We start from the raw sequence: 20,627 nt of genomic DNA on the forward strand, positions 1-20,627 counted from the left end.
AGATATTTAATTTTTGCCAATCTGGACTACACATAAATTCAGGAAAAATATTCCTGAATCCAACTCAAAGAATCCCTTTCATAGCAACCATATGGAACTCAACTTTAGCAAAAGACTTTATCCCAGAAAAAAGGTATATACAAATAAAATTATCTATACATTTTCTTCTGCAGTTCCCAAAACAGTCGTTGCCTCCCGCCCCCGGGGTTACTAGATCTCTTGGCGTCAGCCACATTAGTGACCCTATAAAATGGATGAGAGGCCTGCAACACTGGTTAGCAAGAAATGACAGACCAGGGTTAGACAAAATATGCATTACAAATTGGTAATTCCACAGCAGGTGTTAAAAACAGTGATGTAGTGGACATGTGCTCTAAATGTAATTAAGGGTATATTATTCTATCTCACTGTGCCATTGGGATGGGGGCCCATTTAAAAAAGAAAACAACAACAATTTGTTAGTGAGAGGTCGCTGGTCAAGGGAAAATAATTTACATATCAATATCTTAGAAGTGAGAACTATTAAGTTGGCTCTAAACGAATTTCTACCTCAGGTCAGACCCAGGGTAGTTCAGGAGGGGAGAGACAATATGACAGTATTATATTCGTTAAACCAGTGGTTCTCAAACTTTTGTACTGGTGGCCCCTTTCATACAGCAAGCCTCTGAGTGCAACACCTCCTCCCCTATAAATTAAAAAAACTTGTATATATTTAACACCATTATAAATGCTGGATGCAAAGTGGGGTTTGGGGTAGAGATGACAGTTTGCGACCCCCCATATAATAACCTCATGACCCCCTGAGGGGTCCTGACCCCCAGTTTGAGAACCCCTGCTCTAAACAAGGAAGGTAGGGCTCATTTCTCTGCCATTGTACATAGAGGCAACACATCTTTGAGACTGATGTATAGAAGATGTTCACCTAATGGCAATTTATGTGTTGGGGGAACAAAATACCTTTTGTACCTAACCTGAGCAGGTTGACCTCTCCCATGCACCAATGTCTGTGAAAGACAAAGTAGTAACACTTAGTCAGGTTGTGGGGCAATCCTGTAATCTTTTTGTATCCAGCAACAACAGGAAGTGTCAGAAGGCTTGCTCAAGAGCAAGGAAAGATAGGAGCTCAATATTAATGCGTCTCTGATAATTTGGGGTTAAGGCCTCATATGCATTTCCCCATATTCAAAAATTGATAAAAATGAATCAAGACAAAGCTTGGGTAATTTGAATACCATCAGCATAGGCCAGAAAACAGATTTAATTCACCTCTCTGGAGGGTTAATCAAATCTCTTTCATTAGTGCCAGACTCGGTGACGCTACAAGAAGGGATTGTCTGTCACCAGGATTTTTCGTCTCTCCATTTAATGACAGATGGAATAAGACTCTCTAACTGTTAAAAAGTCTTTTTCATTAGAGGTGCAAAACATACTGTTAAATTCAAGGAAAGAGTCTCATGTGTTTATAGTAATAAATTGAAAAGATTTTGTGTGTGTTTTTCTATGTATGGTATAGATTATGTACAGCATCCAGTTATATATTAATTATTTGCCCTATCTTAAGTGAAGGTTCACTTCTCAGCCATATCAGCATACCGGGTATCTGTGGATAGCACATTAGTTTGTACTCTTAAAGTAGTTCAGAGGTTCTTAAGAGGTCTTCATAATTAATATCTTTCCATAAAAAGTCTGATACCATCTTGGGATTTGAACGTAGTGCTTTCAAAAATCGATGGAACCTCCCTTTGAACCTTTGGGAAACTATACGTTGTTCTGCTGATTAAAACTGGTTTTGACAGCGGTCATTTCAGATGTGTGATGAATTGCATGTTAATCGCTGATCTGCCATTTACTGGTTTTTCATAAAGATAAAGTAATCCTCAATACAGACCTTTTTATCAAAGGTGACATCAGATTTTCATGTAAACCAGTATATAATTTTACCAATCTTTCCTAAACCTCATACTCAGGATAGATGTTAGAAAGTCCCCAGAATTGTTTATTGCATATGAAAAGAAGAATTAGGGTAAAGCTGTTTCTGTGCAAATTCTGTCAAGCTGCATTAGATTATAGCTTCGTAGATTCTAAGGGTGGAAGGGACAATTGTGATAATCTAGTCTGACCTCCTCTGTAGGACAGGCCATAGAATTTCCCCAAAATAATTCCTAGAGTGTATCTTTTAGAAAAACATCCAGTCTTGATTTAAACATTGTTAGTAATGGAGACTCTGCCTAGACCCTTGGTAAATTGTTCCAGTGGTCAATTACTCTCACCGTTACATTTATGCTTTATTTCTCATCTGAATTTGTCTAGCTTCAACTTCCAGCCATTGGTTTGTGTTATATTGGTCTCTGCTAGATTGAAGGTACTTAGATTGTAATCAAGGCGCCCTTGAACCTTCTCTTTGTTAAACCATCTAGATTGAGCTCCGTAAATCTGTCACTGTAAGGCATGTTTTCTAATCCTTTAATCATTCTCTGCACTGAACCCTCTCCAATTTATCCACCTCCTTCTTGAATTGTGGTTATCAGAACTAGACACAGTATTCCAGCAGCACTTACACCAGTGCCAAAAACAGAAGTAAAATAACCTCTCCTATTCAATATTCTTCTGTTAATGCCATTCTGGGAAGTGTACACTCTTTTGGCCAGGACCCTGCTCATTAGTCTCATAATTGTTTTCAGTTTTATGAAATAGGCCTTGTTAAAGCACCGTGTGTGTGTGTGTGTGTATATATATATATATATAATATTACTGATCTTGACTTGATCACATTTATAACATGGAAGCGGAATAAAGTCCTGATCACTTGTACCCCCTAAGCTACCATTCACTTTTAGTTCTGTGCTCAATTGTCTTTATCTGTTAGGAGAAGGTATAATATATAATATGTTGGCTGCAACACTTTTTGAATTAGGAAATTGTCATCTATACTGTTTAGAAATTCCAAGGATGTTTTAGTACTGGCAGCATGAGACCTCCCGCATATGTCACTCAAATTGAAGTCCCCCATGATAAGTTTTTGTTCCTACATATAGGTGAGTGTATAAGTTTCCCAGTATGATGTGGTGGTCTGTAGCAGTCATCAACTACTATGCCATCTTGTGCTTTATCTTTTAGGACATTGAGCCATAAACATTCTAGATAATTTTCTTCTGCGTTATTAGGGACGTGGAAATAAGTAGTGCTACTTTTTACATAGTTCATAGTCATAACCATTGATTTAACATTCCAATCATGTGAATCATCCCACCAGGTTTCAGTAATACCAGCTAGATCAAATTTATGCTCATAAATGAGCATTTTCTGTTTCTCTTGTTTGTTACCTAGACTCCTAGCAGAGTGTATAGGTAATTCAGGATTTTTTTCTGTTTACATTCTTTGGTTTCTTGAATAAATTTTGTTCTTAACAACTTGATTTTGTTCTGAGGGCTCATATCTTCCTCATTTGTACCCTCTCCTTTTGCTATTAGTTTAATTCTCTCCTGACTACTCTAGCCAGCCTGTCCCCAAGGAGATTAGTCGCCCTTCTGCTGAGGTGGAGGCCTTCCAAACTATACAGCCCTCTCTAATTGTAGAACATGTTCAGTGTTCCACAAAACCATAGCCTTTCACCCTACCCCACTTATCTATCTATTTTTACAAAACATTTCTTTTCAAATTTTATAGATCCACCAAACGTGCATATCATTGGAAATCTGCCGTTCAGTGTTTCAACTCCTCTGATCATCAGGTGGCTTGAAAATGTTTCCAGTAGAGATGGACCTTTTGTTTATGGCAGAACTCAGATGACTTTGACTTTTCAGAAGGAAGTGGCAGAGGTATGTTTTGTTGTTGGCTTATTAAAAACTTAAAATTAGACAAATTATTTCAGCACCTAGTTACTTTAGTGATAGATGAGAAAAGCCTGAGAGAGATTTTGTTGACTTGCTGGATGTTTTAAAACTGCCTAATAGTCTATACTTCTCTGAAATAGTAATTTTAAGGCAGGAAACCTGGCACAGTGCTTAAGTTTCTGTGTGCTTAGCTACAAATTATACAGTTTAATATTCATTTTCAAAATCTGCTCAGTTCTTTTCATTGCACACTGTTTATAGAAAGTTTCGTCTTATTGGGAGATAAATCTCCCTTAAGCATTGAAACATTTCACAGTCTTGTTTTATCTGAAGTGTAACTAACTGCTTCATTCCAAGTAGCTTCCACAGCATGCTCCTTTTCTGTCTTCAACTATATTTCCTTTCCTCATTCGCTGACATTTTGAGTTAGCGCTTCATCTTGTTTTCTAAATCTTCGTCACCTCAAGAATTGCACTGGAAGTAATATTTTACCCTGCTTTATTTTAGACCTCTCTTGCTAACAGAAGATCTTCAGATTCCTACCAGTGATTAAACACTTCAAACATAGGGAGTTTCTTGTCAGTGGAGGCCATAGACGCTGGTCTTTCCTGAATATAATCTTGATGCCAGAAATCTGAATGGAACCATTGCCAATCTCTTCACCATACCCTGACTCTGATAAGAATAAAACTGAATGCACCAAATCAATTTCCAATTCTAAGAACTGCTGGGGCAGTTATTGACTGGTTACATTTAATTTGAAAACTGAGAAACTGGATGAAAGTGAAATTGATCTGCTTGCTCTCCACAGACTCTCTGAGATGTTTCTGGGTTAACTGATAATCAGCTGACTCACTCTACAATGCCCTCAGACATTTTTCATCATTCTCAGTGTTTGAGAAAACCAGAGTACCATTTTGTCAGCCACTTCACTGTTTGTTACCTGAGTGTATATTCTGTGTGTTGCACTCAAAAAGTTAAAGTAGCAGCTCCAAACTGAAAACCAGGTTAGATGTTAAGTTTTACCTGCAGGGTCTTTTGTGAATTGTGTAAATGATTGTATGCCATAAATTAAATCTCTGCTATTATTTCGGGTACCTAAAGCGTTACTCCGATACCTAGAGCTCCCATCATTCTGCTACATTTACTGCAGTTTTTGCGAGAACGGGGTTCGAGATAAGTACTTAAGTGGTTCCAGTAGATGGCTGAAGAGAACATCTGGGACAAGTAGTCTGTATATTGTGAATGTGAAATAAAGCAGCCTTCTTTTATCATCACTGAGTCCATGTGATTTCTAGCACAAAAGATCCAGTTCTTTTTCCCAAAATACTTGATAACATAAGAGCTATTAGCCTAAAGTATAAAGTGGAAAGATGTGGAATGCTGTGATAGTAACAAAAAAGAATTACAAAGAAAATTGAGAACATAGAAACACTCCGTACTATATATAGCTATAACCAGCTGTATGTGCCTTTAGGGTTTTTTTCCAACATGACATGCAGATTATAGTGTTTCTGCACCCAACATAGCTCAAATGACATGCAAAATAGCATGCCCGTTAAGTTCCTTGTATTTAGAAAGCTGAAAAGACTGAACATTATAAAGTGGAGTGATGTTCTCAAGGTCATGGAATGAGTTGGTGGTGGTTGTGTTTACACTGTAGGATCTTCTGTTTCTTGATTTCTCATTCATTTAAATGTACGTGATTCCAATTAATATTTTATAAAAGAAAAGATCAAAGCCTTTCAGTGTTATGGTTCACATTTCCATTATTTATATGAGTTGGTATGCCTTTTTGGGAAATACACTACCTTCAGTAAAAAAAACCGGTTACCTTATGGTCAGCTGGGAAACTGGGAGTCAGAACTTCTAGATTTTATTCTGGATCAGTCATTCTCTGTTTAGGCCTTAGGCAAGTTGTTTCACCTTTCTTCCTCTCTTTAACTGTTTGTAAAAATTGGACATAGATACCCAGAATATAGGTGTCTTATAAATACTTAAAATGCTCTAGTAGAAGAACAGGAATAATAACACTTAGCCAGTTTCACCAGCATGTACAGAGATACACGTTTAGATCATCAGATGAAAGATACTAGTAAGCAGAATTTCTAATTTTGTTGGAAGAAAAAAAAACTGTGACCAAAAATACTTATTACTGTTCTTATTTTTTACTTGGCACAAAATCAGACATTGCCCATATATGGATTTTAGATGGAATGAGAAGCTTGAAAGACGAAAACGGGCAACAGCAAGGAAGAAAGTGGTGATACTGATTCTGACAGTAAAACGTCTTTGAACAACTTTATGTGGCACAGAACTTGTATTTTCTTGCCTGGGGTTTTCAGGTGGTCATTTACAAAACTAGTAATTGTCGCTTTGTAAGTCTTTTTGGACATTTTTTGGAAATTAAGAGCTTTTCAGAGCTGAATTTTAAGTGAAAAATATTTGAAGATTTTTTGCCTCATTTTTATTAAACTTTCATTTAACGATATTTTTAAAATGTCATCCAGTTATTGAGGGAAAAATCAGCCTTTGTATTAAGTTCAGATGGATTTACAGGGAATAATACTTTTATTTGCTTCTTTATACTGAGTCTGTGAGAACTCATTTGACTAATATTTGATCTTGCAAGAATTAAAAAAGACCAGAAAAATAAACACCCAAACATGGACATTGGGAACAAAGGCTTTGAGAACATTGTCACCCAATTCTGTCTTCAGCATGAGCCCTACAAGCAGATCTGTTCAGGTGGCTCCCAGAACCGTTTTTTATATCAGTGAAGCTCCACAAAAGTGCAGGGAACTACCTGTGCAGATTTAACTACAGGTTGGAGTAATAAATTGTATGTAATTCAGATACCTTGATAGGCATGTTAGAAAAACTTTAAATGGTTTGGATGTTATTTTTGATCTTTGTATTTATTTTTAGGAGGGTGCTTTTAAAAAAACTATTTTCTTACTCTTGGTTTTAAATATCCTTACCTTAGATTAAGCTGCAAGTTGATAGAGCTTTAATATTCTTTCCACTTGGTCAGTCTGGATTCATTGACTTATAAATGACACTCTGATTATCCCATAGAGGCTCACAGCCACCATAGGAAGCAAGCAACGTAGCAGACTGTCCATCATGTCTCAGTACCTCTGCACTGTTCAAGACTGTTTCACAATTCCAGGTCGAGCCTTTGTTCCAAAACCAGAGGTGAGTCATCTTTGTGCGTTGACTTTGCTAGCAGGAGATACTGTAAAGAATTAGATGAAGCTGTAGCATGTAACAGCAACTTGTAAAAAGATCAATACTTGTACAAAAAGGTCTGATCCTGAGAGATGCTTAAAGCCATTGGAATGAGTGGGAGTTGAGGGCACACAGCACCTTTCACGATCAAGGCCAAAAGGAGTGTGGACCTGATCCTGTAAAAGACATTGCAGAAATACAGTAGGCACTGAGAAATGAGTAATAAGATGACAGGAGGCATAGAAAGTCTTCCGTACAAGGGGAGCTTGAAATGGTTGTGACTGTTTATAGAGATGATGGTATAAAGAAGTTAAATAAAAGAACATGGGGAAACATTCAGTGAAATTGAAATATGGTAAATTTAAAATTGATAAAAGGGAATATCTTTATCACATACAATTAACCTGTGGAACTGACTGTCACAAGGTATCACTGATGCCAAGAGTTTAGTGGGACTCAACATAGGGTTAAACATTATGTGGATAACATTCACAGTGACATTAGATCGGATGTTTTTTAAAGAAAGAATATGAATTGTCATGTTTCAGGGAATAAGCAAACCACTAAGTGAGAGGGTCAAGAAAATTCTGGTATGGATAAGCTATTCCGGAATTGTCTATTTTGATGATTCTTGTATTTTGCTTTGGAGTATCTGGTACTAGTCACTTCTGAAAGAGGATGTTGGACTAGCTAGATCTGCTGAGCTGATCAGATAGATCGATTATGTTCTTTTTTTCCTGCTCCTATTGAAGACAGTGGTAAAACTTTCATTGACTTTGTTGTAGGATTGGACCATAAACTGGGATTGCATTATAATACTAATGAATACAAGGTTTAACATTTTTATATAATGTAAAAATGTTGGGGCTAGATTCACAAAGGGAACTTAAGCATTACAACGCCTAGAGTCCTAGGCATCCTGCTGCCCCATGGAATTCACAACCCTGAGTTAGATGCCCAAACTTCCTGTGCATTGTATAGGGAGAGTTAGGTGCATAAGAAAGGGATACACAGAAGCCAGCAAACTAGCCAGTGGGAAATACTGAGAAGAAGCTTTCTTTTGTATAGATTAGGTGTACTCTGAGCTTAGCTACTGGATTGTGCCGTGCAGCTGAGATAGGCAGAGAAATGCCTAGTCTCAGAATCCTACCAGGGCATGAGGACTTACGCAGTTTTGCACTTGCCCACTAGCAAAAGCTTAGGCACCCAAGAAATGCAGGCACCTACAAAGTTAGGTGGCAGCGCAGTAGTGGTTTTGTGAATGACGAGGTACCTACATGTTGGACATAAGGCACTTATAGAGGCGAGTAGGCACCTCCGTCCTTTTGTGAATCTAGCCCCAGGTACCTGCATTTCCCTTCTTTTGATTGATTTTTCTCCTTTAAATAGACAATCTTTATCGAGGGAATCAGATCAGTGCTTCCACAATTAGAATGGTACAATTTTGAGTGCACACAGTTTTGTACTTACACATTTTATCTGAGGAAGATCCTCAAAGCAAAGTGCATTATATAGGATCTATACTGATTTGAACTGCATTCATTAATGCTGAACAGTGACAGCACGTTGATTCTAAAGTTTCATTCAGCAATAAACATCTTTTTGGGAATTAATAAAATAGTTTAAAAGTATTTAATGATTGAATAGAAAATGAAAATAGCCTTTAAACAGATTAATAGCCAGTGAATAACTGTAAAACATTTGATTGGGATATGAGTAAACATTTAGAGAGCGAAAGTTTAAATACAAAATATCAGGAAAGTGATCCTGGGGCATAAGAGGGATGCTTAGCTGCAACAGAGCATTGGTGAAACTACAGTATATAAATCAGTCTGATCAACTCCCAGTTCAGCTGCTACAGTGCTACTCAGATGCTGTTCAGAAATATTTTAGGGCTGCTCGGTGTATAGCACCGTTGGAGTAAATTGAGGCTGGAGGCAACTGAGCGAAGCACTACCACTGAAAAGGGTTAGAATAATGCAGATTATTATTAATGTTTTCTGATGGCAGTGAGGAAAGCTGTTTCAATAAGTGAGTATTTTTCCCCTCTTCTTTCTTCTAAAGTAAACCATTCTTTTGGACTGTGATTTGAAAACTGCTTACTGAAAATAGCAAGGTCTCTTAACTAAAGGAAATAACTGATGAAATATCTACACATATTTCTAAAACGTGTTGTTTTAAATGTTTTACAGTCCCATTCCGAGGGATGAGCCAGAGCTGGTCACAAGTTACGCTTGTGACATCCCAATCCTTTCCATAGCAATGTATTGGAATATCAAAAACTCCTGTAATGTTGAAGAGTTTTTAAAGAAACCTCAAACAAATGACACAGCTAACATTGCCAAACGAAGTTTCATCAGTACATGCCAAAATGTTGGAGCTGGGTCAGTTTGTTTAAATATATTTTGTGACGGGTTGGAACACCCACCCTACCGCCTCTCCTCTCACCCCATCCCCGGTCCAGGATGCCACCTGATGTGCTGGGGTTTCACTGAGCCTGCCTGCTCCAGTAGCCTAGGCTCCCTCTTCCTGTTTCACTGAATCAGGCTTTCCGGCCTCTGGCAGCACATACACTCGGGTAGGGATGCACCAGCTGTAGTCACACAGAGTCTGCAAGCAGCTGTCTATGGGGAGATTCAGCTAAGAAGTTGCCTGGCACTGAAGTGCACACCCCCTTTGGGTTGTAAACCCAAATAATATTGTCTTGCACTGTGCAGCTCTCTCTATACAGCACAAGCTCATAAAAATTCGCCTTCTCCCTTTGTGATGTTGCACTCCATATGTTTTATGGAAATATGTTTATAAGTGTGAATATGATGTAACTGGAATATGTTTCATGCAAAAGGTCTCTTGTAAGGTATCATTACAAAGCTTATGATCTAGTGACTGTGTTCATTCTATTTGTTTGCATGTATTATTTCTATGTCTAGAGTTAGGCGAATAAGATATAAACTTGTATTACTGATGTAAACACATTAGGTGGAAACCATTAAGAGTCCTTCAGAATCAATGAACTGTGAATGGTTTGTTTACCTGCAAGCCTCCATGTGTTAGCCAGCCCAGGGAGGATGGTGGAATCCATCTTAAACCTATTGCTTTTCCATTTAGAAAGAGGAATGGGGATCCAGAGAGGACAAAAGATTCCTGCCTTGTGCCAAAGCTATAAAAGGAGGTGGAAGAGAACAAAGGGAGGTCCCACTTGGGATGGGTGAAGTTGCCTCTCCATGGGAGTTGGACCTGTCCCCGTTATAAGCAGTGGGGTTGCACATGTGTAACTGAAAGCAGACTGTTACTTACAAGAGTGCATGAAGCAAAAACTGCACAGCTTCACTGTCAGATTTTCAGGACCGATAAGAAAAAACATTTTTTCTTGTAAACTGAGCAGATTTAACCTGGAATCCTTGAGAGAGAAAAACACAGTTCAGTGATGCCATGTTCACAGTAGAGCCACAGTTCCAAGTTCTACTGATTTCCTTCCTGCTCTACCTTCTCTTGTAATTTCATATCCCAGCAGAAGCAGCTCAAGGGACAGTACAGGCAGCCTGAAGATAACAGGGTCATATAAAGTACCCCTGGGGTCAGCCCTGTATCCTCTCCCCTCCCACCCACTGAGAGAGCTCCTGAACTGTGAGAAAGGAAGTGGAGACAGACCAGTGCTTCTCAGGAGGAGCAGGGAGTTCGAAACTCTGGCCAACTTCTCTAACTCGCCTTCAGAGCTCTTCTGGGGAGACTGCGCTCCCCTGCCTTAGCCCATTTCTAGGTCTTTGTCTGTCTTTGTCTCCTCTTCTGGGCTGCATTGTTTTTCCTCCAGCCTTGTTGTCTCCCAGATTCTTTGCTCTTAATCTTCTCTCCCCCACTCGTCCCCGCTTCCCTCCTCCGCCCCCCAATTTCCTCTGCATCGCGAGCCTCTGTGTGTCGCACATTGCTAATTACGTTCAAAGCTACCTGGAACTTCTTACAGCCAGCATGGAGAAAAGACTACGGTCAGTCAGGGGCACTAAATATCTATAATTATATTTTTAAAGACCAGTTGTTTTGTTGGCCATTTACTCCCTCCAATGTTCAGTTTTTATAAAGTAATATCAGTGAGTCCTAGCTCCCTTTTATAGCAGAAATGTGTGAACTGAGAGCAAATGAGGAAAACCTAGAGCTGGGGCCAAAATCTCAACTTTGTGCTGGTCATCCCCTCCTCTATAGCAAAGGAGGCTAGTTGAGGGCATGGCAGCATTGGTGTAGTCAAAACGGGCTACTGCAAACCAGCCTCCTGAATCAGGTGGCTGTAACTGGATCCCTGTTGCCTCCCACTCTCCTATGTTAAGTAGAGCTCTATCACCTGAGGATCTGGCTCTCAGACTGTTGATAGGCTTTTAGCTGGCAATGGGTTGATCAGAATGAAGTCCTGTAATCCCGTCTTTTTCTGATTAGTACCCTTCAAAAAAGACGACATGCTTAAAGTTAAGTTTTTATTTATTGAATATTTCTCTCTAAACTAAAGCAAACAGTGACTATTGCAAGAGCAAAAGAAACAGAAATCAGCAGACAAAAACATTGCAGCTATTTTTCACACTTCTTTTGCCACATTTTGCTTTACGACTCCTGCTGTCTTGTTGTAGATTTATCCTCCAACTTTTTGCCATGATCCTTGAGAGTTTGACTACTATACAACCTTAATTAGATACCAATACTGGGTGTGGAGCTGCTTTTTTTCTCTTGGGAAGTTGTTGAGGCGCTTGTTGTGAGTTAAACCAAAAGTTCTTTCTTAGATTTTGCTTTGGTAAATAAGGAACTTCTGATTCTTCTATATAAGTAGTCTTGGCAAAGGAGTCTTTCTTAGCTGCTTATGTAACAGTTGAAATTCTCAGTTTTGCTTACAACATGCAAATAAATATTTTTTGGGTCTTTCCCAAGACAACTCTTTTGGTTCTTGTTTTCTCTGGTGATTTTTAAAAAATACTGATTTCAATGTATAGGCTAGAGATGCTCCTGATTTGACATGTAAATATTTTTAAAACAATAATACCTCAATTAATCAGTTCTCCAGAAAAATATAGGTGTTTCTAGAAAACTATACACCCCTGAATGTATACTCTTTTACAACATAAACTCAATACAACTGTCTTGGAGTGTTGTGGTGCACTAGGCCACTGTCCCTAAATAACTTTGGCTTTTTCAGTTCTGGTTCTGGCTAAGTCTGAACCACTGAATTACTGCTGATCCGGCACAGTTGCCAGTGATGGTACAAAACAAACTGCTTCATAAAATAGTCAAATGCTCACTGTTAACATATAATATAAGGCAAGTTCTCGTAACTCAGAGCTAATGGATATATGCTAGTCACTGTCATTGTGAGTACAAAATCATTGCTCTCTTTATAAAAGCCCATAACAAAAGATTAAGCTTCACTCCTTCCACACCATTCAGATTTCTTTATTTGATGCTTACTATATTAATCTATTTTATACTACAGTTCTACCATATATTTTAATGATTCATGAGCTAATAATCTGAGCACTGAAAAGCTGCATAAGAATAAACAAGACATATTCTAGTACCTGACTGAACTGTGAGGAACTTGTCCAGAGTCATATCCCCAGACATTCAAACCTAGGTCCACTCCTCTTTTTATGCCCTCACTTACATCAGCAAATTCACATCATTTTTTTTTTTTAACATCTAGGACAATATTTGACATGAGACATCGCCTACAAATGTCCAATAAGTTCTGCATGCTGGAAAGAAGGTTCTGAGGCTTTAGAAACATTCACCAAGTTAATTAAACCGATAAAGTACTTGTAAACTAAGATGCTGTCATTGACCACTGCTGTATATGGCATATTGCAGTGGATTTGATCCATTGACTTCAACAGGTGTTGGATCAGGTTCTATGAAATTAAATTTTAAAAGGGCCAAAAATGTATAGGGTTCAATAAATGATGAATAAATAACAGGAGGTGAAATACTCCATTAATTAAAGGCTAGTGGTTTGCTTTGTAGAGTAAGGAAGATAAGTCAGGGAGGGTGCCGATTTTTCTTGTGCCTAAATGTGTAGTCAGTGGGTTAAAGCTTCCAAGTATTTCCTCAATCATGATGACACTTCTTTTGTTGTGTTCCTCCTCAAATTGAACAGTTGTTGTTTGGTGGTAGATTGCCAGCAGTTGGAGACTACCTAGTAGACTTTTCTTTTAAAATAAAACATGGAACCCACAGCAGGTGGTGATTTTGGGGGGGCCATTTTTGGCAGTATCTCAATGACAGCGTTAGCGCTTCAGCTCCTGATATGCCGATATACAATGTGGCTGCGTTTTTTAAAAAGAAATCTAGTTACCATGGCAGTTGGGAGCTGGAAACGAAAGGCAGATGTGGCTGTGATTAAAAGCAATGCACGGGGCTTCACACAGAGGGAGAGTTGGTTTTGTTTGTGCCATAATTAAAACGAAACTCTAAAAAATAAATAAATCACAAATTTTGGTACATTACTGATATCCTGTATTTGCTGAATAGATTTTCTTTTGTGTTTAACTGTCTGTGCTGTAACTAAACGTTAGTTTAATTGCACTGTTTGAATTGGTTTCTTTCTCTTCAGTAAATTTCAGCTGGAAAGCCAAAGAATTTGGTTTGAAAAATCAGCACCAAAAAAAAAAATGCAGCAGATTTTTATGCTTTATTTCCTGCCATCTTTTTTCCTGATTTTAATTAAAAATAAAAATACCTTGTTAAAATGTAATTGCAGCCTTGACATTAAGAACAGTTAAGTTTTTTTTTTAAATCTTAAGTAAACAAAAAAGCCCCAGCTGATAGACGTTACTATATTTACACATAGTCCTTCAGGTTGTAGCCTGCATTGTTCTCTTGCTGTGTGGCTGGAAACTGTTGTTGCTTAGTAGGGTAAATCCATGCTCCCTGCTGCTTTTTAAAACAGGTTGTGCAGAAGATCACACCTGCAATGAACAGAAGTCCTGCTGAAATGAATCCAGTATAAACAGCTCCTCCTGGTTCATTTTTACTGCTCTCTGGGACTGTTGGGTCCATAAAATTTGAAATTATCTCTCTTGTGTACCAGGATGTTGGTACCAATTCAAAGATTCCTGCAAGGATGAGGCAGACCCCTCCAGCAGAAGAAGTGTAGCTTTTGGTCTCCCTGTCTCCTCCCAACTTTGTGCACTTCATTCCTACTGTGGAGATGCAGATCCCAAAAGCTGATAGGATGCAAGACAGGACCATGGTTGTCCGTGCAGCCTGGATGTAGACAGGGAGGGATAGGACGGAATATTTCACAGTGCAGCTAAACATCCCGGTGCTGTACCATGTGCAGTCCATCCAGAGCCCTTGCATCTGTGTTATAGCTGTTATGATATTTGAACCCACATCTGCATTTACTTTCCAGTTGGGCAGTAGGGTGGCTGTGATGGCACCGAAAACACCCATCAAAGCTAAAATAAAAGCAAAGAACTGTAGACCTGCCGATGCCATGATGATTATCTTCTGTCACCTTTTGTCTGTCTGTTCCTCTTCCGTTGTAAACGTTTGTAGCTGGCTGATAGCTTCCCAGCCAAGGCTGTAGCCGTCTGTGTGTGACAGAAAAAGGAGGGGAGGAGAAGGGCAGGGGGAAAGAAAGGCGAAATCAGGAAACAAAAAAGCTTGCATTTAAAATAAGAGCTATCTGAATGAGTATCTGAACGTGACCCTGCAGCAGATGAGAAGCCTGCAAAACAGCTGAGCAGCTGTACACAAGGCACTTGAACGTAAATGTTTACAAATGGACAGTGTTTTAGAGATCGATAACAAGAAAGAGCTGCCCTTTCATATGTGACTAAGCCATGAGCTAAAACTTGCTCTACCAAAGTTACGTTTAATGGTAGCATCCAGATTTTTGGCTTATTAGGCAAAGTGCATGCTGTATATAAAATTATAGAATTTGGCAAACATACTAGGGCACAATATATTTTACTCTTCAAGTACTTGACCTTAATTGTGTAATAGGAATTGGCATATAGCTGTTATCAATATTTTTATTTTTAAAAAAATCAATTAACATTTTCTATTCGTTCTAAAATGTTCTTGTTTAAAAATAGCAACCACTCTTGTGTCTAATAGTACCATCACTGAATTAAATATTTTTGGGGAGGAGCGAAGAGACAGGTCAGCTTCATTTAAAATATACTTACAATTAGGCTATCATTGGTGTAATCCTTTTCTAATTTTTTTCTTTAGTTCCAGGAACATGGTCCTAAGATCACATGAAGGATTTTAGCAGCAGTTTTATGATTGTCAACACAAACAGAAATAATGATTGCACTGTTATTCAACTGATCTGTCAGTCTTAGGTTCTAGAGAACGTCTGTCGCTGTTGGATTTGTGGTATTTCTGTGACGTTAAGGCATTCCAATCAGTAGCTCCTTGTTAAATCTAGTTTTAGGTGCTGAATGCCACAAGGCCTGGTGACTTTGGGAGCTGAGGCTGCTCTAAGTCTCTGCGTTAAAATTTTTTCCCTAAAATTGAAGCTTGATGTTCAAATAAAGTATTTGGCTGAAAAACAAACATTTTCCCCCAGCCATTTTAATATTATCGTTTACAATTGTTTTTGTAATAAAAAAGATCAGCTCTTAATGACTTTTGAATGTATTCATCTCCGATCACTGTAGGGTTGCCAACCCTTCAAAATTGGCTGGAGTCTCCAGCAATGAAAGATTAATATTTAATTAAAGATTATGTCATGTGATGAAACCTCAAGGAATATGTCCAACTAAAACTGGCAACCCTAAATCACTAAGACTGGGAGAAAAAACCTGGGGTTAATTTACAATATAACCTTTATTGTATGCAGTGTTGTGTTGGTGTCAGGATATTAGACAAGGTGGATGAGGTAACATCTTTTATTGGACCAACTTTTGGTAAGAGAGACAACCTTTCGAGCTGCACGGAGCTCTTCTTCAGGCCTGGGAAAGGTACTGAAAGTGTCAGTGTGACACACTCAGTACTTTCCCCAGGCCTGAAGAAGAGCTCTGTGTAAGATCAGAAGCTTGTGTCTCTCACCCACAGAAGTTGGTCAAATAAAAGATATTACCTCACCCACCTTATCTCTCTGATATAACCTTAGGGTAGATTCTGCCACCTTTATACCAACTGTACCATAATCTGTGTCTTACCTCATCTAGATTAATAAGGCTTGACCCTGTGCTCATGGAAGTCTGTGGCAAGGCTCATATTGACTTCAGGAACAGTCCCAATGTGAATGAGAAGGCCAGAAGACTCCCTAGGTATTTTTATGGGGGGGGAAACCAGATACTGAGGTGGAGATGGGATTATAACTATGCATGTTCATCTGGAGAGAGATGATTCAACAAAATAATTAATTATTTTTACGGGTGTACATTAGCCTGATTAACAGATTAGCGACATCATCTGTGGACAAAAGCCTACAATTAAGAACCAAACCGTTCTAAAACAGTATAGTCCATTCAGGGAGTAATAGGCTTTCATTTAAGAAGAATCTGTTTTTATCATTTTTTTTTCCACTGCATAGTGTTCTCCAGGGAGAGTAGGAGAAGCTAATATGTGCTGTCAGCATTTAAAAAAAAAAGCATTGAAAATGTCTGGTGGGACAGCCTTATTTCTGGTCTTGCTGAGTTGGGCACTTCTTGGGATGAGAGATTTGTGTTTGTTTTTAAAAAGCTCCATTTGTATTATTATGTGAATGAGTCATGAACTAAAAAAATATATTTACAGATGGGAGCCTGTTGTGTACCAAAGTGTATGTGTTGTGAAAACCAATTATGTATTTAATCAGTTAAATACTTACTTTTACAGGGGAGGGAGGTTGTGTGGAGGGAAGAGGGCATTTATACCCAAAAGAGTGAAACAATTTTGGAGGCATTCTGTAGCTGGCGTTGATACTGAGTATTTTATACCCTTTTATAAAATATCTGAATAAGGTTAGTTAAATTCAAACCTTTTAAAAAATATGATTGCAGTGCAGTTGAAATATGAAATGATCCTGTAAAAATGATTGTGGGGTTTCACATTTACGTGTTTTAATAACTTTCACATCAAACTTGCTCATTTCACAAGTAAAATTATGATTTTCCTAACTCACCAGCCCTGCCAGTTCAGCTAAAGATCTGAAAATCAAACCTCTGCACTTTGAATTTCTCAATGTCCTCAATAATAAAGAATCTATAGTTGGATGTTAGGTCCCAAGAAAGCACTTAAACCTATGCCTAACTCTATCCCTGTTCAGGACAGCACTTACACACTTGCTTAAATTCTATTAGCATAAATTCAGGCATGTGCTGCCCTAAAAGAGATGCTTTCCTGAATTGGGACCTTAGTGAAAAGTTCTGTTGATGGACAAACCAGAATAGAATCCAGTCACTTTTCCATAACTATGACAGTTCTGCAAAACTAACAAGAAATTAAAGGAAATAAATTTGTCACTAAAATCAGACTGTATAATTTTGAATACTCAGGGAACAGAGGTGCTGTGTAAGAAAGTGCCATTTTTACATATTCATATTTCTGACCATAAACACACCCCAGCTTTGCTGCTTAGGCTGGCACTTTTTTTAAACTCATGGTATTGAAGAGGAATTTTTTTCACTCACATTACAGATGGAGGGTCAGGCTACATTAACAAAAGCCAGAACACTTGCAGTAACGTAGTACCAAGGATATATGTTTATGAGCGTGGACACAATTCCCTTTAAAATGATTGAATCTTCTGGGAGTCAGGGTGAATAGAAATGAGGCCACTTCTGTTTGTCATCCCAAGTAAGGCAACTTGGAGTTGCTGGAGCCTGTGAGGGAGGCCAGGATTAGGCAAAGCTTGCCTTATGAAATTACATCTGTTGTTGGCTGTCTGGGGCTTTTAGCAGAGCCACAGGGAAGGGGCAGGCCTGGACTTCAGTCGTGTGGTTGCCAAGCTCAGTGCTGTTTGAACACTTTTTTAAAATGTCATTTAATTTTTTTACTTGTGTAAATTAAAACAAGTGGAATTTTTAATGTCAGAGGTTTAGGGAAAAGTCACAAGAAATAGTATGTGGGGAAAGTTGAAGTGGAACACAAGCTTTTCTCAAATAGTTTGCTCTTATTTTCTTATGTACAGCAAAGTGAAATTAGTTTAGATCAGTGTCTGTGTGGAAGCACTGCCCATTAAAGACTTCGGTATTTAGTAATCAAGTAATTCTCCAATTTTTGTAGTGTGTGGGATTAGTGAATGCAATTAGAATTTCCATGTGGTAGTTAGCATAGTTTTAGTCATTTAAAAGGCTGTTCTACATCTTTCCGACATATAGTTGATACATTCGCCAAATTGTTACAGTTAAGGTACAAATTTTAGAAAAACTGTTCCTAAAGTTATTTTAGCTTTAACATCAGTAACTCAGGCCATCCAGTTAGAAGATCTCCCCTTTTTCAGAATCCCTTCAGTTTGCTCAAACTACCAAGAATTTCTTCAGCAAAAGCATCTTGCACTTGCTGTAACAGGACCCTGTAAAGGCATGGTGTAGCTTCCATTTACAGGGCTAATTTGCATGGCTAGATCATCTCAAAACTTTCATTTTAAAAGTGTGGCTTGATCAGCACATTTGGGGTTTTGAGTTATCAGCTTTTCTCAAACTTCATTTGTAAGTTTCAACATATTTAAACCTGCAAACATCAATCGAAAACATTGCTAGCAGTAGTTGTATGTTGTAATTCATAGGTATGTGGTAAATTCCAGGCACTGTAAAACCTAGCATAAACACTGTGAACCATAATAAAAATACTATCTTCAGTTTCTGTTTGTGTAGCACTTACCGCTGAATGTGAGGTCTGAGATGTTTTCTTCACTGCCAGTGCCCTGTAGAAATACAGTTTCTCTGGAATGCAAAGATCTGTTCTTCATATAAAATAGCATTGGCGTTTTATTAAGCAAAAATTGCTTTGTGTGTTCTTTTTCTCTCTTCTGCCACAAGTGTAGCCCTGTTGCCCATTCTCTCGCTCAGTTCCATCTACCAGAGAATAAAGGAACACTTTGTTCAATGAGTTGTGTTAGAGAAACACTCTGGTAGTGAGCAAAAGCGAAGAGATTATGAGAAAAACACATGTAAAACCTTTGTCCTAAATACATAATGATATCCAGATCCCATGATGAACATTATAAACATTTGGCAAATACAGGAAAATCTTGAGAATCTAGAAAATTTGTATGTGTGTGTTTTAAAAAGATTTTAGAGTGGATTTCAATGGAATTGAGAGTCAGAATAAAGGAGTTTTATATCAGATAATTGTATATATGAGTTTACAGTTCCTAGTAAGATTTATACAGTTAGCTTGAATTCATGATTAGAAATGTTACATGCAATTCCATGTGATTTTCATGTTTTACATACCTTTCATTAACAGCCTTTAATCTTCTGTGGATCTTCCTGTAGTTGATTCTTTCCATGAGCTTGGATGAATGAATAAAGTAGTAACGCTCATGGAGGCTTACATAGTAAACACAGAGCACTGGCGAATTGGCCCTAACAAGTCAATGTGAAGAAGCATGTTAAATCAAGAGCAGGGTGGCGAAAATGCTGGTTGTGCAGTGAGATAAAGATGTATAATTTATGAGCTGTGAAGGTACATATTTGTGTTGCAGGATTTGTGAGAACTTAAAATGCTTTTGTGTTATCACTTTCTTATGAAGAATATTAGCGGCTCATCATAACCGGGGGGAGACTTTCTTCTATAACGTAATGAACTCTAAAGAGTTAGTATTTTAATGCTGAACCACAGTATTACAATTACTGTGTAATATGTACAACTTTCCATACCTCTCATAGACCAAAAATTATCAGTAAGTTTTGATCCATAAAGAAGTGACCTACAAGTGTCTTAGATTTAATCAAAATGAGGGCACTTTGTTGCCTACTTGTAGTCGTCTTAGTTTAGTTCACTGAAATCCTATAGTGCACGAGATTTTCCGCCTTCCTCTGCAGCTTGGGGCACGGTCACTTGCTGGAGGATTCTCTGCAGCTTGAGGTCTTCAAACCATAATTTGAGGACTTCAATAACTCAGACATAGGTTAGGGGTTTGTTACAGGAGTGGGTGGGTGGGTAAGATTCTGTGGCCTGCATTGTGCAGGAGGTCAGACTAGATGATCATAATGGTCCCTTCTGACCTTAAAGTCTATGAGTCTATGAGATACTTTTTAAAATATTTTGAGTGAATACAGCCTGTAAAACTCAAAGTTTTCAAAGAGATGATGTATCTTTAGTTCTGCTGTTTGAGAGGGGTGGGGGGAATAAGAGGAAATTAAACATACCCTCCCTCCCCAAGCGCCCCCCACCCCCAGCAATGTTGAAGTTCTAACTTACTGCACAAAAGCAAAGAAATTCCAGGGAAATTTTTCAAATGTTGGGCCTCAAGCTGGTGTGATATCAGAATCAGGTCCAATGGTGTTAGTGGGGTGGCACAACTGCAAATGAGAAAAGAATATTTTCCTGAATATTATTTTTCACTAGGGTTAAACCTGAATGAAAACCCGAGATGTGAACGTTACGAATTTTGAGGAAATTAGTTCTGCTTTCAAAATATACAAC

The 20,627-nt window shown here is 38.3% G+C and overlaps 2 protein-coding genes across 6 annotated transcripts in view; one reads left to right on the forward strand and one right to left on the reverse strand.

Annotated features, from left to right (window-relative positions):
* TFB1M (transcription factor B1, mitochondrial) overlaps nucleotides 1–20,627 on the forward strand; it is a 49,124-nt gene that overhangs the window by 19,612 nt on the left and 8,885 nt on the right. For all 5 annotated transcript variants that reach the window (XM_050949814.1, XM_050949813.1, XM_050949815.1 and 2 more), the window contains 2 exons: nucleotides 3,667–3,818; nucleotides 6,912–7,031. In XM_050949814.1, the coding sequence (XP_050805771.1) occupies nucleotides 3,667–3,818; nucleotides 6,912–7,031 (272 nt within the window). The remainder of the gene's footprint in view (nucleotides 1–3,666; nucleotides 3,819–6,911; nucleotides 7,032–20,627) is intronic.
* On the reverse strand, nucleotides 10,942–20,022 carry CLDN20 (claudin 20). Its single transcript, XM_050949913.1, has 3 exons — nucleotides 19,433–20,022; nucleotides 18,858–19,051; nucleotides 10,942–14,629 (listed from the first exon to the last, which is right to left on the reverse strand). The coding sequence occupies exon 3, from the start codon at nucleotides 14,532–14,534 to the stop codon at nucleotides 13,875–13,877; it is 660 nt and encodes a 219-aa protein (XP_050805870.1). The 5' UTR covers nucleotides 14,535–14,629; nucleotides 18,858–19,051; nucleotides 19,433–20,022; the 3' UTR covers nucleotides 10,942–13,874.

This window comes from Gopherus flavomarginatus, chromosome 4 (assembly GCF_025201925.1).
Source record: "Gopherus flavomarginatus isolate rGopFla2 chromosome 4, rGopFla2.mat.asm, whole genome shotgun sequence".
NCBI classification, from domain to species: Eukaryota; Metazoa; Chordata; order Testudines; family Testudinidae; genus Gopherus; species Gopherus flavomarginatus.

Coding starts and splice junctions, on each gene's coding strand:
- CLDN20 (XM_050949913.1), bottom strand. CDS start 14,534: ATGGCATCGGCAGGTCTACAGTTCTTTGCTTTTATTTTAGCTTTGATG.